This window comes from Eschrichtius robustus, chromosome 17 (assembly GCF_028021215.1).
Source record: "Eschrichtius robustus isolate mEscRob2 chromosome 17, mEscRob2.pri, whole genome shotgun sequence".
Taxonomy (NCBI): Eukaryota; Metazoa; Chordata; class Mammalia; order Artiodactyla; family Eschrichtiidae; genus Eschrichtius; species Eschrichtius robustus.
Window position 1 is genome coordinate 72,099,149 of NC_090840.1, and position 18,368 is coordinate 72,117,516.

The following is an 18,368-nucleotide window of genomic DNA, read 5'->3' on the forward strand; positions in this document are numbered from 1 at the left end:
AATGACCTAGACGGTGTAAAATGGCTCCCTTTATGGAAAAAAGTAATTAGATCAAAGACCAGCTTGTCTTATTCTAAAATATTTGCCTACAGAACAGTCTTCTTTACCGTTTTCATCTTATTATCACTGTCAGTTTATATATAACAATAATCAAAGCATTCTCTTGTTTTGGCACCCAGTCACTCAGTGGACATTTATTAAGTTCCAGCACCTTGCCTGGCTCCCTGAGAATATGAAGATAAATAAGGCAGAGTTCCTTCCCTCAAGGAATTCATAGTCTAGTAGGGAAGATAGAGAAGTAAACAAATGATTACAGCATCTACAAAGATATCCTGGGGGCTGAAGGAGGTATTACCTCTGCTTTGGGGCTTCACGGAGGAAATACTTGAACTAATTTAGTCTTGAAGTGTGGTCACAGGTTGCTAGGGGAAGGGCTAGCAGAGGTGCAGAATAGCCTGGCAAGTGTGAGCAAACTGTAATGAGTTGGGAATGGATATGGGGAATGGGATTGAGGAGGGAGATGAAGATGCTCTGGGCCAACTAATGGAAAGTCTTGTTGTTGTGCTTAGGAGGCCATGGCTTTAGAAAGATGAGCTAGGGTGTAGAAGGAGGTTGGGGAGAGACTGAGGCAGAGAGATAAATAAAGAACTTTTGTAATATTCTAAATAGGAAGGCTGGGGACTTGAATTAGGACAGCAGCAGTGAGCATGAAAAGAAGGAGACAGAGTCAAGGTAGTTTAAAGATAGAGATTGGAAAGCGTATAGGAATAAGTTGCATCTACTGTGTTGGGTACCTGGATAGGTGGTATTTGCAGCCCTCTAAAATAAGGAAACATAAGATGGACCCAAATGGGATTTCTCATCTTCTGATCTTTGCTTGCTTCATACTCTTCCATGGTTCTAAACAATTGAGAGTTGTATACCTTCTTGATGCTGGCAAATCAGTTTTCCTATCATGTGGTTTTCTAGTTAACTGCCCAAAGCAAAGAAATAGAATGTGTGCATTCGGTGGTCTGCTTTTGCTTAGAAACCTAGAGATGGGCATCAAACCTTCTCTGTACTTGCATAACAAGTACTAAATGCATGTACTGAATTTGGGGATATTTTCAGTATTTATTGACTTAAAGTGGATATTGTATGACCAGATCTCAAAGGATTGGTTTTTGTCCCACCAGTAGAATGCACCAGGTTCTGATTACTTTAAAACCCTCGTATTTTGACATATGACGTATTTTGACAGTATTTAAAGAAATGGAGGCAAATTAATACATGATGTCAGCTGAGGACAAAGACCGTGTCTAAAACAACAGCAGATAAATTAACAAGTGCATGATAATGTGACAGGGTACATCTTATGAAAATCTCAGCTCACTTGGAGGTTATAAGCTGAAACTCTTCATTCAGTTTACTTTCAAGATCTTTAGAGGAGTTTGTTGAAAGAGCTGTGGAAGTGAAAGCGGCCAGGAAACTAAAGATGTTGATAGTGCCCGGTCAGCTAACTACAACTGGACTAATTGAGGCCTCCCTCTGCCCTGGGCATGGAAGGGCTCATCCCATTCAGAATCCTGGGTCGAGCAATCTTGTGGTTTCTCTTCGGGTGAGTCCATAGCACATCGTTTTTATTTAATAGAGCATATATGTTGCAGGTACCCACTCTATGCTAGCTCCGTGGGAATTCTGAGTAATAATATTAATAATCATAACAATATTTATCGACCCCCTGCTATTTGCCAGACACCCTTCTAAGAATCTTTCATACATTAATTCATTTAATCCTCATACAGCTCTATGAAGTAGGTTCATTCTCTGTGAAGTACATTGTAAACTCCATTTTACAGCTGAGAAGATGGAAACAGAAAAAGGTAAAGTAACTCACCCAAGAGCACCCAGCTGATAAAGTGTTGGGACCAGGATTTAAACCCGGGCAAGCTGTCTCCGAGCCCATGTTCCTAAACACTCTAATCCTCACTGCCTGAGTGTCCTTCCCTCTTCTTATCACACCTCCCTGGAGAGCCTGGCTTAGTCATCACTTTCTCAGGGAGGTTCACCTTGATTCCTCACCCCACCTTCCGAGATCTTCTAGGTTACTTTTCTTCTTTGTACAAAACATGTTTGTTATTTCACTCATTGCACAGAATATAAGTGTTTGTATCTGTCTCTCCCACCAGACGTGATTTTGATTTTAATCCTCTTCATATCCACGGGCATTTGTGTAGTGTTTGGCACAGAGCAGGTGTTCAATGAATACAACTTGAGTTGAGTTGTTTTGGCTTGAGCACACAATGCTTGTCCTCAAGGAGCTTTCAATCTACCTAGAAAAGAAGTTCCATCCACATGAAACAACTGAATAATGAAGAAATTTAAGCTAAAAGAGTATGGTATATACAGTAGGTGTTATAGGATTTCAAAGGAAGGAGATTAGCTGCAGGGATTGCGTTAGGTTGAGTTTGGTTGGGTTGGATTGTGTTTGGTTGGACTGGATTGGATTGGATTGGGTTGGATTGAATTGTATTGGATATATATAGCTTCTTCCAAATGTGTAGAATCTGAGATGAATATAGATTATAGCTAACCGAAGAAGGAAGAATACTGATCAAAGTGTTGACCTGAGGTAGCTGCGAATTCAATGCTCATGTTTAAGGGGGCAGCAGAGTTGTTTCAGACAATGTGAGCTGAAAGATCCTCCTCATTGTCACAGATCAATTATGAGCTCCTCAGAGAGGCTGACCCTGTTCGTTCCTGGGAGCTTCCTTCCACAGTATCTTGTATGTGCATAGCCCTCACAAGACTGCTTTGTGTTGTATATATCTGTCCTGTGTGACTGAACTCCCTGAGGGCAAGGATTATTTTTTGCCAATACCAAGCATACAACCTGGCACAAAGTAATGATAAAAATAACAATAGCAGAAACAATTTACGGTTATATAGCATTGGTTTATAATAAAATGTATACATGATAAATAACGTTTATCGGATCCTTACTGTGTTCTATCCATTGTTCTGATTATTAAGTCAGTCTACCTTTGCTGAATATTTTTTGTTGAAATTGTGTCTGTTGAATTTTGCTATCCTATGAAGATTATAACACCTAGGAAATTTTTAATTCTGTAGGGCCTTTCTGGACATGATCTGCATTTTAATTCTGCAAAAGCTGTTCACACACAGAAGAGTCTTAGCTCTTAGCCAGTGCCAGAGAATTTCAAAACTAGGATTCCCTCAATGGTAACTTGACCCAACCAAAGTGCTAGCATTCAGGACAGGCCACTCAACCCAGGAAGAAACTAAGAAGCATTCAGGACAGGCCACTCATCCCAGGAAGAAAGTAAGAACAAAGCTAGGTACCCATTAGTAGTAGAGTAGACCCCAAAACAACGCGCACGCGCACACACACAATCCTGTTAATTCCAAGCCAAAGAGACTGAGCCTGCTGACCCACTTCTTTTTCTGTTTGGAGTCTAAGACATGTCCGAGTTCACAGATGAGGCCCCTCATAACCCCGCCTGTGGGCTGCTTGGTGGGGCAACAAGTCGGGAGTTGGCACAGACACATATGCAGACACTGTGACTGCAGAGCTTCCAACTTAGAATCAACCTTCTTTTGCAGGTTAGGGAGGGGATCTCCCATGTACCAGCTCAGCCGCTCCAAATACGCCATCCCAGAACAGTGCAAGTAAAATAATCCAGGCAGTCCAATAAGCATTTCAGGTGGGCAACAAATATTTGTAAAATATTTGCTACTAACTTTTAAGAGAAAAATGTCGAGGCTTAATTGAAAAAGCACATAGCGATCAACTTTTTATTCCCAGCTGGCGTAAAACTGTCTGTCAGCCAAATTTGGGTTGCCTGAAGACAGACAAGTGACTAATATTAGGGCTGTGTGTGGCCAGGCCCAAGTGTATTTTCTGACCACAAAACCGTGTCTGGATTCTCCTTTGTAATTACCACACGGCCTGCTATAATTGTAACATTTACTTGCTGCCTTTGACATGGAATTCAGGGTCCAAGGCTGTACCCCAAGCTAGAGTGAAGTCCTCTGTGTTATTTGCCTAAAACCTATAAAATCATCATTGTGTGAGACATGTGTGTGTCTGTGTCTGTGTGTGTCTGTGTTGCCGCATCTGTTAAATATGTTAAGTATATCCTTGTGAAAAGTATGCCCACTCCTGCCTTGTTGGATGAAGCACTTTATTAATGGGATGCTTATTGTACGCCTACCACTACATGCCAAGGACATTTTAGAATCTAGGAAACAGCAATGAACAAGACAACGAAGTCCCTGCTTTCCTGGAAGAGAACAGGAGTAGGGGAAAGTAGAAGAGAGGGAGACAGACAAGAAAGTAGCACTTAAAGAGATGCGCTGTGCAGTCACAACAGAGTGACGGGGTAGAGGAGGGCTGGTGTCTTCCTTAGCTTACGAGGTCAGAGAAGGCCTCTCCAAGGCGACAACATTTAAACCGACATTTTAAAATGACAAGAAGGAGTAGGACAAGCAAAGATCCGGAGGGCAGAACATTCCAGGCAGGTTAGTATAGCAGCCAAAGATGAGAAAGAGCTTGGCATGTTCCAGAAGCAGAGGAAAGACCAGTGGGACTCGAGCACGGTGGGTGAGAGGGGGACTGGTCAGAGGAGCTGTCTATGTAGGCCCCTGTAAGAAGCAGGCGGGGGTGGAGGGGAGGAGGTGGTGACCCCTGTAAGAAGCAGGGATTCCAGTTAGGAGGCGCCTGAAGAGGTCTGGGCAGAAGGCCGTAGTGGTTTGGACTAAGATGCAGTAGAAATCGAGAGAAGAGGCTAGATTTCGATTTAGGGAATATAGTTGAGAACCAGTCAACAGAACTTGACAGTGGTTTGGATGTGAGGAATGAAGGGAAAGGAATAATCAAGAATGATTCCAGGGACCTCCCTGGCGGTCCAGTGGTTAAGACTCCACGCTCTCAATGCAGGGGACACTGGTTCGATCCCTGGTTGGGGAACTAAGATCCCGCATGCAGCACGGCACGGCCAAAATAAATAAGATAGATAGATAGATAGATAGATAGATAGATAGATAGATAGATAGATAGATAGATAGATAGATAGATTGATTCCAAAGGTTTGGGCTTGAGCACCTAGGAGGAGGACGACTGAGATGAGGATTTAGCTGTTCACTGGCGGTCATCACTGACTAACCATGAACCCACATCTTGGGATCCAATAACTGCCCTCACCGACCTCCTAATCTTACATCACTGGGGAATATTCGTAGACTTTTGGAAATCCTTGATTGTTTACTTAATTACTACTACAAGCATTTTCATGTCTTCTCCTTTTGGTTTTTATTTTATGACATCAAAAAAATCCCATTCAAGTTACTAACTCAGTCCTGATACATCCCTCCTGGGTGCTCTGTAGATATTAGTTCATGCCCAGGTTTCCCTCCTCAGCACTTTGCTTGGGTGCCCTGGGCCCCGGCATGGATGTTAGGTGTGGGTCTGAGATCTGCCCATCTGGGCGGAAGCTGACAGCTGGCGCGTATACTTCTGACAACATGCCTTGTTTATGTATATGGAAAACAGTGTGACTCATCATCTTGTTTTTCCTTTTTTAATCAGAAATTTTTTTGAGATCTCTTGAATACCAAACAGATTTAATCCGCTTATTTCTTTATTATAGTGCTGATATTTTCTACTTTTGCCTTAAAAATATTGTGGAGGCTTCAGCTTTCTTGTCTATTCAGTAGGAATAACAATAGAGTTGTTCTTCATGGGTGTTTTGTGCAGATTAAATGAAATAATGTATATAAAGTGCTTAGCATAGTAGCTGCTATGTAGCAGTCAGTAAACTTGAGGTATTATTATTAATAAAATAATAATCTGGGGGAGGGAGGGATGGCTCCCAGAAACTATACACTGGTTTTAGTATTCAAATTAAGCAGGCCAAGAAAGTAGAGCTATACATTGATTTTCTGTACTAACTCCCTGCATGACTTTGGACAAAACCTATAATGTCTTTGGATCTCCGTTTTCTCCAGGAAATGAGAGAATAAGGATAAATAGCCTCAGTTTAAAACTTTTGTGATTCTAGTAGACGATCTGGATTTTTTCTCTCCAGTCTTCCTTTCAGCGGGCTTATCAAAAAGTTTTGTCTTTCTGTATAGATTAGTGTAAGTGGTATTTATTGCCAGATGTGACCTTTTGTTTTAGCACACTGTAGAATCCCAACGTTAATATCACTTTCTATAAATATAGATTTCGGGTGAGGAAATGTTCTAGCTCAAGAGAAGTTTAGCTATTGAGGCTCTTTCTCTTTTTAGACTCTCGGTCCTTGGGCTATTACTCACTGTTGGCATTCTTTCCCAGTCTTACTTATGTCACCTTCTTCTTTCGTGATCGCTGCTGTTGATAGCCACCTACAGCTTCTAAGTTCCCCACTCAGCTTTCCCTAGTGGTTGGCATTGCATTTGAGTTGTGCTTTCTTGCTTCCTCTACTTTTTGAAATTTAAAAATAGAAAATTAAAAAAAAAGAAAAACCCACAGTCTTTCACATTGGCTGAACCCTGTTATTCATCCAACAGATTTTCTGGTGAATTCCACAGTATAACATATACAGTCAGAAATCTATCAGTTCAGAGTAAGCCCTGTAAGAAATGGACAAAGAGATACTTTTATTTTGACTGTCAAACGCACAATCAGAAATGGGCGGCAGCAGCCCGCAAGAGGAGGCTTTGGAAAGTGAATCAAAGAATCAGAATAGCTCTCAGCTCTGCTCCTTGACTTTTCTCCTTACCTGTCCAACTTTCCTGAACCATTGTGAAGAATCATTGGGTTGATAAGAGGACTCTTTTAAGAGTCTGACTCTTGCGCTATTCATACCAAAGACAGGTCCTGGGAAGCACAGAGACTCTTCATAGATCGAAGGAAAATTATTTCAGAAGCCCCAACTCACATCATAGCAAACATACTGAACTATGGCAACTTCCACATTAAATATAATTCTATTGCTGGCAAAAATTTTTGAAGATATTTTTACAATTTTGCTTTGGAAAACGGTTGGCTACAAGTAAGTGATTTAACCTCTAATTGGCTATTAATTTCTCAGCAATTATCTTAGCATACTTGGGAATTATTAAATTAAAACCTAAATCCAGCGTATATATTGCTTCCAAAGGAAATACTTTTGATTACCAAATCAACAATTAATGAAGTTAACCCAACATTACATTTTATAGACCTTTAAAATTGATTATTTTCCATTTTGTAGTTATCCTGTTTTGAAACCAGTAAATGGTTTTCAAGGTCTCAGACCTTTTTATCGACCCTTGAAAAGCTGAAAGGCCCCAGGCATTGTACCTTAATGACCAATGGTTAGAAAATGCTCTGTCTGGGAAATCTTAAGCTCTGAGGGCTTCACTCTTGCCTTCTTCAAGGAATAAGCGCTGTTTGGGGGACATTTCTCTAAGAAAATACAACAAGCTGGCATATAAATAGCACTAGTTGCTAAAACAAAGAGAAACCCCTACCAAAAAAACAGAGTAATTGGGGTCAGAATCCCTGGGTTTCAGCCATAAGTTCACTGGGTGACCTTGAACAAGTGCTCTGTGGCCCTTTTCCTGCCCCCAGTAGTACTTTTCCAGCATATACTTCATCTGGCCAAGGGGGAAGGCCAGGGCCAGCAGTTGTAGGAACTAAAAGATGTGCAGAACCATCTCAACTTAAGGAAAGGGTTTCCCTCACACATTAAAAGCGAGGCACTTTTTAATGTCTATATTCAATATTTTGCCAAAATGAAAGAAGGAAGGGAAGAGAGAAGAGAGAAAGGGAGGGGAAAAAGGAGGAGGAAGGACTACACTGTCACTGCACTGTCACACTTGTGTTTAAAACACTACTGATCTTTGATTTCAGTGCAGAATGACAAGTCTGCCTTCTCCAGAAAGAAAGGCTTTCATATGAGATTCTCTCAGTACCCCATTCAGAAGCCATCTATTATCTAGTTTCCCTTGGTGAGGGACAAGGACCATGAAAAGAACACAGATATCAGAATCAAATAAGTTATATTCAAAGCTAGCCCTACCACTCATTTACTCAGCGGTTCTCAAAGTGTGGGCCAGGAACCCCTAGGGTACTCTGAGAGCCTTTCAGGGTACCCACAACGTCAAAACTATCTTTATAATAATACTAAGATGTCATTTGCCCTTTTCACTCTGTTTCTTTTCATAAGTGAATTTTTCCAGAGGCTATGTGATGTGATATCATGACAGACTGGACGCATACACAGATATCAAAATCCTACTATCTTCTATTAAGCCACACATTAAAGATATTTTCACAAATGTAAAACAATGCTACTCTTATCTCTAACTTTTTTTTGTTCTGGAAAATATAATTACTTTTAATTTTTTAAATGTCATTTATGTTCACATGTCATGGGATTGTTCTTTTTAAATGAATTAATAAATACATATTTTTAAATTCCTAAGTCGTAGTGTCTAACATGGCAAATCTTGATAAATATAAACCACATTTTAAAAGTTTATTGGCATCCTCAATAATTTCTAAAAGTACAAAAAGGTTCTAAGACCAAAAAGTCTGAGAATCCCTGTACTGTCCAACAGTAACTATCATTTATTGAATGTGTCTTCGTGCCAGGAGCTGTGCAGAGCACACTAAATTCTTCACCTCTTAATCTTTGCAGTAAAGTTAATAGAGACGTTAAAAACAGACCTTGCTAGCACTAGGTCTCACAGCTGGAAGTGACAAAGATAACCACGTCCTTCTGACTCCAAAGCCACATTCTTGATTAGTGAACAGTACTCCCTCACAAATTCACTCTCTGTAACTTTGAAAAAGTTATTTCGCTGCTCCAAATCTGTTTCCTTACCAAACATGGGCAGAGTCCTGCCTCCCCTGCAGAAGAGTTAATATGCATCCAAGCGCCTAGCACAGGGGCTAACACCAAAGAGACCCTTCCATCCCTTCCTGTCCTTGACATGTTAGACCAACAAGACTCAGCAACTTCCCTTTTTCCCTCTAGATGGTCTTCAAGCAGACAGAGAGGCTGACGGCACAGAAGGAGTTGATGAAGATATGATTGTGACCCAAAGTCAGACCAACTTCATCTGCCCCATTACACAGGTACTGTTTTCTCCTCCTTCCCCTGAAAGAAAAAGCGATTCACTTCATAGAGGCAAAGTGTTCCTGTTTGCTTTCTGACTTCGTTTCATGTCTAGAGTTGAGGAGGGAGGAAAGGACAGGGATGAGAGTTGAAGAGTATACCTGGGAAGGAGTTTTCAGTCAATGATGCCCTTAGGGATCTAGGAATAAATTCCTGGCCCACAGGCCAAGTGTCATTGGTGCCACTGGTCTCCCTGCATTTTCTGATGTGGTCACCTGCCCTAAGAGTTATCTAGAGCCATGAGATGGGGAGGTTAAACCTCGGAAGCCCCAGGTCTAGGCAAACATAGCGCCAAATAATTGTTGGCTTGGAGAAGTTACTGGAAGCTGATCACTATCATTCCTGAAAGCCTGATGTCTCCTTGATTGCAGTTGGAAATGAAGAAGCCAGTGAAAAATAAAGTGTGTGGCCACACCTATGAAGAAGAAGCCATTGTTCGCATGATTGAGTCCAAGCACAAGCGGAAGAAAAAGGCCTGGTGAGTTGCCTCAGGAAGGGAAGTGACACCTTCCCAGGGGGTGGTCAGTCCGAGGCGGTGCGTTCACGCTGGAGGAAAAGGCACTTAAACTTCTCCCGTGAAGTCCATTCAGCTGGAGGGATAGTGTCAACATGGAAAAACAGGACATGAGGGAACAAATTAGTAATCTGTTCAGGAAGAAACTGAAGGAGCTTCAACCACACCTTCAGAACACGAGAAAAAGGAATTGGATGTAATGTTAATCATTAGATAACAGGAATTTTTATGAATTTGTGCTGGAGCCTGAAAAAAGTAGAGAACTGTCATACCGAGAGATTTCTTTTCCCCTTTCTATATGCACTTACCCAAACAAGAAGGAATGGTTAAAAAAAAATTTTTTTTTTTTTTTTTTTTGCATCCTGCAATACAGGTAGTTTGTTTAAAAAATATATTAAGTCATCATTCTAAGATAAGAATTCGTATCCAGTTGGTCTTGATGATCAAGATTTGATTGTCCAGGAAAACTTTTCGTATCTTTAATTACGTAAATAACTTCCCAAATGGTTTAAGTAAATTCATGGATGACTGCACTGAGAAAAAAATGTTTAATTGGAATGTTTAGAGAATCCTTCTTTTATATATATATTTCTACCCCTTTCTCTTACACATACACACACACGCACACACACACATGCACACATGCTCCAACCCTGGAGGACCATGGCTCTGTTTCTATAATTAAATAGAAGCCTGGGTTGGCTAGCCTAGCTTTGACTTGGTTGGCATTTCTTGTGCTTTTATCACAGATTTGTGGAAGGAATGGAATTGCAGGTGTGACCAGTTCTCAATGGACTTGTGATAACAGTCCCTTTGATGTGTGGCTTGCTTCTCCATCACCCAGAAATTTGCTGGTCCAGACCTAGAACTGGAATTCCCCACCACTCCTCATCTGGGTGTGGACTTAAAGATAGGGCATTTGAGACTGCAGATATCTTGATGGTCATTCAGTCAAGTAGTTTGCCCTATTTATTCTAGAAGAACTGCCTAATGATTACAAAATCGAGATTGTTTGAGCACATTTTTATCTGTTTTGACTTTCCAGCTTACAACTGAGATATCATATTTCCCTAAGGAACCTTTCATTTTCCCTTGTGAGTGTAATTTTCTTTGTTTCTGGACTTCTAAGCCTTCTTTTTCTCCTAACTTTTTTCTATGTTTATTCTCTGAAAAACAAAATTTTAATTTGTTGACATAATTGCTAAGAATAGGTATTCCCAGATAGTTCTACGTCACAGCTCTTCTTCCTTAAAGTTCGTGACATTCTCCTCGAGTCAGATTTGAAAAGGGCAGGCACTGATACAAAAGCACATTTCTCCCAAGTCACAGGATGGCTGGGAGCAACTCCCAGAGCAGGCTCACATTTAAATGCATCTTCTTGATTACATACTTTGACTTTCTAATGTCCTTTGCCTTTTTTGAATTGTAAATGATGTTTGGAAGCACTTGAGTAACACCCGTCATTTGGAAAAGGTGGGTATTTTTCTGTCATACTTCTATAACTTGGGTGCAGATTCCACAAACTCTGCAGGTTCTCATAGCTTAGTAAGAACAGTTAAGTCCAAGTGGAGGAAGTCTGGAAGGACTACAGCGAAGGTACTATTTTTGCTGGGCCTTGAAAAATGAGAAGGATTTCAGAGAATGGTGAAGAAGACTCTTTCTAGCCAAGAGGCTCGCCCTATTCAGAGTCTGTTCCACTTGGGGGAGGGTAGGTACAGCGACAGTTATTGCATGTTAGCCGGTGATTAGAAGGATGTTCTGGACAATAGCAATAGGGGAGTGGTGTATGTAAATTCTCTCTCTATTCTATACTCATTGTAGAGGGTGTTAAATGTCATGATTTCATTAGTTTCCTCATCTGTAAATTGATGATAATAGTTGTAATTGCCTCATTGGTATGTTTGAAATTTGAATAAGATATATGTAGAGCACTTAAAGTACCTGTCACATGGTCAGTAAACTTTATCCCATCATCATTATCCTCATCATCATTCTTGCCACCATTATTCTGTGGGCATGAGAGAACATTGCAGGGTTTTGAGGGAATAAGGCGAGTCAACCTGGGTTTTAGGAAGTTACTCCAGTAGCAGTTCAAGAGATGGATGAATAAAGGCATGAGGTGGAGATGTCAATTTAGATGCTTTTGCAGTAGAGTAAGTTATAGATAATGAGAGCTGGGATTGAGGCAGGAGTCATAGGTGGAAGGAAGTGAGGAGGCACATGATCGTGGAGGTATGATGGACGGAATTTGGTAGCCGGAAGTTGAAGGGAACAAGTGGAAGGATGACTGACATTTCTAAACTGGAAGGATGTCTAGAAGGATGGCAATGTCATTAGCCAACAGAGAGGTCGTAAGGGGAACACATTTAGGAAGGATTATAAGAGGCACAGTTTGGGTCATGCTGAGTTTGAGGTCCTAGCAATACAGCCATCTGGAAAGTATCCAGGAGGCACAGAAAATGTGGGTGTTTGAGCTCGGGAGAGAGCTCTGAGTGTGAGATGTTGACTGTAAGGTTATTGATACAGAAGAGTCAGACCAGCACAGGTACAGCTCTGGACCAGATGTGACAGCCAGCTGAGAACCCCCAAGGACGGGACCTTGGCCTGGCTCTGAGCAACGCGAGGCCAGGATCTAGCTCTGCTCTGCTTACCGTGTTCCCCCAGCACCTAACATAGACCCACAAAAAAGCATTCTGCCATTTTGAAAGGGCAATCAAAGGAAGAAGACTCCAACAAAGCAGTCTGAGACGTAGCCAGGAGAGAAGGGATGAGAGATAAGCGAGTTGAGTATCACAGGAGCCAGTGCTGGAGTGACAGGATCTTGAGGATGAGATACATTGTATTTGGCAACAGGTTAGAATCCAGGGCCTCTTCAAAGCCTACTCCAGAGGTTCCTGATTAAACACGAATTAGTGTTGTTTCCCAGGACGCATGTTAGGGCAATGAGCAGTTCCGGGTTCCCTTTGTTTAAAAGTGTCTGTGACACATCCAGTCTGAGGAATCTCAGTTTTTCCTCCTTGTTGGTTCCAACTATGTTTTGTCAGACAGGAGTTCCAGGTACATTGTGTTACTGGCACTGACTCCATTTTAAAGTCAACAGTGTTGAGACTTTAGCCGTAACTAAATACAATAGTCAGAATAGTTTCTTTCTTTTTTTTTTTTTTTAATAAATTTCTTTCTTTCTTTATTTATTTTTTAGCTGTGTTGGGTCTCCGTTTCTGTGCGAGGGCTTTCTCTAGTTGCGGCGAGCGGGGGCCACTCTTCATTGCGGTGCGCGGGCCTCTCACTATCGCGGCCTCTCTTGCTGCGGAGCACAGACTCCAGACGGGCAGGCTCAGTAGTTGTGGCTCACGGGCCCAGTTGCTCCGCGGCATGTGGGATCTTCCCAGACCAGGGCTCGAACCCGTGTCCCCTGCATTGGTAGGCAGATTCTCAACCACTGCGCCACCAGGGAAGCCCTAGAATAGTTTCTTAAAACACATCTCTTAATAATCAGGCTGTTTATTATCTTACTAATAAAGCTGCCTTATGATTTTCATATTAATAAGACATTTCCTATTATCCATAGTCATTTCTTTCCTTTTTTGTTTAAGAACAGAGGCTGTATTAACAAACAGTCACATTTAAGAGCACGGAGAGTACAATTAAGTTGAACAGAAATGTGTCGTTGAATAACAGAACTCCAGCATTGCGCTTGGAGGCCCTATTTTAACCATTTACCAACAAGTCCATTAACCTCTCAGAGCCTCAGTGTCTTCATCTGTAAAATGGAAATAGCGACATCTCACAGAATTTCAGGATCAAAGGAACAGTGGGGAATTCCAGTCCAGGTCTGGACCAGAAAATTTCTTGGCAGTGGAGAAGCAAAGCACTTAGGAGAAAGCTCTTTTTGGACTACAGCGTGCTGAACAAATAGCAGTCGGGTTATTGAGGTCAAGACTGTTCATGTTTGTATTACTTACCTCACTGCTCAGTGACACATTATTTTAGACTCAGAGGATGTAGGATAGAGTTACACTCTGTGTTTAGGTATGATGGGAATCCATCCCACTCACATTTCCAGACCTGCTTTCTAGAGCTGGGCTGGACTTTGGAATTCTTGGGGCCCAGATCCAGGAGCTCGTAAGACCCAGAATCCTGTACTTTTCAGCTGATGCTGAGGCCAAGGGTCCCCACAGCCTCTGGGACCCCCTACGACTTGGTCCCTTTGTTCAGCAGACACTTACACGCTTGCCCACTGCTGCAGTGGAATGTTCTGCCCTGTCAGTGACCCCAGTTCAGGACCCAGCCTCTCCTTCCAGGCCTGTAGGTCTGACTCTTGCACAGCAATGACGCGAGAGCTTAAGACTGGGTGTTGCCATGCCTATCTTGTTCACCAGGATGTCGTGGGGATGAATGCACTAATGCTTATAGAGTGTTCTTTCTCCAGGGGAGGAGTGCCCTGATTCAGTATCATGTCATTATGACCTTGTCTTATCCTCTTTAGAGACTTGTGTTTGTTTATTTGAGACGGGGTGAGAAACAAGGTTCTCCTGCATCGACCTCTCCTCCGGGAAGCCTTCCTGGAACCCCCATTTGTGCTGCGCAAGGTGCCCCACCCCTGTGCTCCCACGACGCCTGCCTCCTGCCAGCATTGTAGGTGGGCCCGGTTCTTCTCCACAAGGTTCTAGAGAACGGAAGTTGTGTCCTAGAGCAGGAACCAGCTTATTGAGCACCTGAGTGAATTCCTGGACCGTTGTCGCACGCATCCTACTCATTCTCACAACAACCCTATGCTCTGCCTTCCTAGAGGAAGAAACTGAGGCCCATTAATGACATCAGTTGCCCAGAGTGTCACAGCCAGGAGGCTTGAGCCCAGGTCTTTTTCACCCTTGAGCCTGTAGTTGTGTCTTTAGGCCTTCTGGCTCCCATTGGGAGGGCTTTTTGGTTAATGCCTCTGTCCCCTGGGCTGATACCCTAAGTGAGCTCAGACCTCTTTGTGTGACACGGGTGGCCCTGGGATAATGTGCATGCAGCTCTGCAGCTGACTGGTGTGGTTAATCCCACCACACATTCTCAGAATGCTCTCATTTACTGACTAAAACCACTGATGTCATCAGGAAGTCCTCCCCACCCCACTCTCCACTTCCCTAAAACAGCTTATTCACTGTCTGACTATTGGTGCTAAAGACTTTGTTCTGTGAAGCTGGGGGACTACAGCCTGGCAGTCAGTGCGAATGATCAGCGGGTTGACAAGCGCTAACTGAGGGGCATCCCAGCCACCGCCTTCAGGTTGCATTTCCATGTCATGGAAGTTGAAGTGATGAAAAATGCCTTTGCTGAAGTCAGGAAAGTGTCCATATCCTTTTCATAATCTCACCTTATTTACTTTCATACTGAAAGAAAGAATTCACTTTGAGACAGCAGGGTGTTTTAAACCAGTGTAAAGCATTTCTCAAGCACCTCCAATCCTTCCCCTAACGCAAAGCCAAATCATCATACCTGGGCCAAATCACCCCTATCATCTTTCATATGATTGCCTTTCTTTAATCACATTTTAACACATGTCCCCAACCATACAGGACACATTTCAGTATTTTAAATATAAATATTGTTAGCAAGCATATTATTCATTACATTGATTAATGCTCCTCTAATATAAAGATGCCTTGGTCCAGAAATCAAGACCAAGAAAAAGTTTCACTTTTGTGTTGAACTCTTGAGCTTTCTACTGCTGGACAAATTAGAGCTCCCATGATCTGCTTTCTTCCCCTTCTGGTTTATAGCTTTTGTCTTGAATTTGTTATTTTTGATCTGTGCTTTTTGGAGGGTTGTCTCAGATCACTGGGCCAGAGCTCTGTGTGGGGCAGGAACCTATATTTGTATTTTACAGCTGGGTGCTTAGAACTAGCACAGGGTCAATCACATAAAAGGGTCAAATGAATGCACAAATGTGCGCCCGTCTGTGTTGGAGGTATGCAATCTATAGACAGATCAGCAGCTTTCATCAGGAGACGGGTGATAGTCCTAGGAGATGGTGAAGGGAATGAAAGTTATTGAGCTCTGTGTTGCCTGGAGCCCTGGGAAATTGGGATTCTGCCCCTTTTGTAAATCTGAGGACACAGAGGCTCCAAAAGGTAAAGTGAGTTGCCGGTGGTCTCATAATAAGCAAGTAGGCAGTGGAGTTAGAATTCAGACCTAGGTTGGCTTGACTCCAAAACTGGGCACTCTACTCTACCAGAGTCTGGTTCATGTTGAGAAGAAATCAGGTGACTTCATCCAGCCCACTGCCTTCAGAGGAGACCACATCCAAACAGAACCGTGACTCACCCACTGATTTCTTCAGCCACAGCTTTTCCCCTGAGTCCCCATCAGCCCACTCAGCCTCTCCACTGCGAGGACTAGTGGGGATTTCAGAGGGAACATGTAGCAACCAGGACTCCTGCCTGACTCCATCCCAACCCGGTTTTCCAGTTGTTGCCATGGAGATGAAGGGTACCACCAGTCCCCTTTGGCTCGGGCCAGACTCTGCACAAAGCTCAGCTCTTTCCTTTACCCTCCACATCGGGTCCATCAGCAAGTCCCATAGGTTCTATTTTCGGCTGTATCCCAAAGCTGCTCACCGCTACACCCTCATCCAAGCCGCCCTCTCTCTGCTGGCTGCTGCACAATCCCCCTCTCTTCCCTGCTTCCCCTCTGCCTGTGTTCTGTATTAAACAGCCAGATTCATGTATTCTAAATGTAAGCCAAATCCCATCCCTCCCCTATCTCCACCCCTCCATTGTTTCCATATTTAAAATAAAATCCAAAGCCCCACACGCCCTCCAACCAAATGTCCAAATGCCCTCCCTCTTGCCCTGGGCATTCCAGCCACACTGACCTTGCTTTTACTCTCGGGCACCAAGCGGCTATCTCCTCGACCTCTACACGTGCTGCTGCCCCAGCCCGAGCCTCATGCAGCCCTTGTTCTAGATAAGACCTTCCAGTGAGCCTTGCCCTGACCCCCTCTAGATAAGCCCCTTAGCTCACACCCTCTCCCTTGACCCTGCTCTTTAGCCTTTGCAGCACTTAATGCCGCATGAACTCACAGCAAGCATCTATGCGGTTGAGTTAGCGAAGATCTGTCTCCCCCACTGGAAAGTGAGCGCTGTGAAGTGGGCATTGCCCTGCCCCCGGTGCTGGACAGGCCCTGGCGCAGGTGGGCACCCGGTGAACAAATGAATGAGTGCACATCGGTCCTGATTTTTTAAGTGTGCTCCTTTTTTGGTAAAATGTCCTCCCTTAAACACTACTCAACCATAAAAAAGAATGAAATTTTGCCATTTGTAGCAACATGGATGGACTTGGAGGACGTTATGCTAAGTGAAATAAGTCAGAGAAAAACAAATACTGTATGATATCACTTATCTGTGGAATCTAAAAAATACAACAAACAAATAAAACAAAAAAGAAGCCAACTCACAGATACAGAGAACAAACTCGTGGCTATCGGTGGGGAGAGGGAGGGGGGAGGGGCAAGATAGGGGTGAGAAGAAAAAAAAGGGGTTATTATGGGATCATATGAAATCACCTGTGTGAAACTTTTGAAAATTGTAAAACACTATAGAATTTAAAGAATCTTTCATTCACTTAAAAAAAAAAATGCCTTCGCTTAAATTCTTGCGTGTGAGAGAAGTTTATGCTGAAGGCATTAAGGTGAAGTGGCCTGACTTGATTTTCTCATCCCTCACAGTTGCCCGAAAATTGGCTGTAGCCACACAGACGTGAGAATGTCTGATCTCATCCAGGATGAGGCGCTGAGAAGGGCGATTGAGAGTCACAACAAGAAAAAACATCGTCAGTCCAACTAGGAAGAGCCCCCTGCCTGCAGGGAACTCCGCAGCCTACCTCCTACCCCAGCCATCTGTAGAGAGCGATGCTTGTCAGAGCACTTCGACTGGCTGCATAGCATACTTTGGGGTAAAACTGAAGGAAGCCTTTTTCTATGTTACAGTAAACATTCAAGCGTATTATATTGTTTATTTTTAAGTGTTCTGCAATTTTAAATAAAACTTTGATTATCTGTGTGTGTCCTATCTGTGCGCCTCCCGAGGTGTAAATGCTTCCAGTGGTAAAGCCTGGGTGGTGCCAGACTTCTCTATTTCTAATCCTTCAGACTGTTTTTTATTATAGTTTTAACAGAAAAAATGTCTTGGAAGGCATGTTTGAAATGCAAACACATAGAAACACCTCCAACTGCAAGCATTTTCTATCAGGATAGTAAAGAATAGCATGAGGGTGTAAAGCAAAGCCAGCTCCCTTACCTATATTTACTTTGTATATTGACAGTTCCAAATATGTAAATGCTTTTGTCATTCTGATGGGCACAGAATGCTCCAGTAGCTGGCTTATCAGTGCGATGATAATTGATGCCATAATGGAAACTCTGCTGCAGCCTTCTGAGATCCTGAAGCGTCATCGGAAGCAACCACGTCCTGGCTGTTCTCTGCCTTGCTCCGTGGCTTTCGGTAAGTGGCTTCAGCCCCCTGGGGCTGGGGGGTCTTCAGCCACGAAATAAAGATATTGAATAAGATGTTCTGTACTGTCCCTTCAGCCCCAAAAGTCTGTAGACTTATGACCAGCAGGGTCTTTAAATTGAATAACATTGATTTATGTTCCATTTGTATAAAAAGTGCTAATCGATTCATAGTCTCCATAGCAGCCTTTTATCAACTAGAATAATCAATTAA

At 42.8% G+C, this 18,368-nt stretch overlaps 1 protein-coding gene across 2 annotated transcripts in view; it reads left to right on the top strand.

Moving 5' to 3' along the window:
• NSMCE2 (NSE2 (MMS21) homolog, SMC5-SMC6 complex SUMO ligase) overlaps positions 1–17,668 on the top strand; it is a 220,131-nt gene extending 202,463 nt beyond the window's left edge. The window contains exons 5-7 of one of the 2 annotated variants that reach the window (XM_068525445.1): positions 9,006–9,106; positions 9,518–9,624; positions 14,147–15,223. In XM_068525445.1, the coding sequence (XP_068381546.1) occupies positions 9,006–9,106; positions 9,518–9,624; position 14,147 (209 nt within the window). In that variant the 3' untranslated portion in view covers positions 14,148–15,223. Of the gene's footprint in view, positions 1–9,005; positions 9,107–9,517; positions 9,625–14,146; positions 15,224–17,371 lie in introns of those variants that run through there. The other variant, XM_068525444.1, reaches the window with a different exon arrangement.
• The last annotated feature ends 700 nt before the right edge of the window (positions 17,669–18,368 follow it).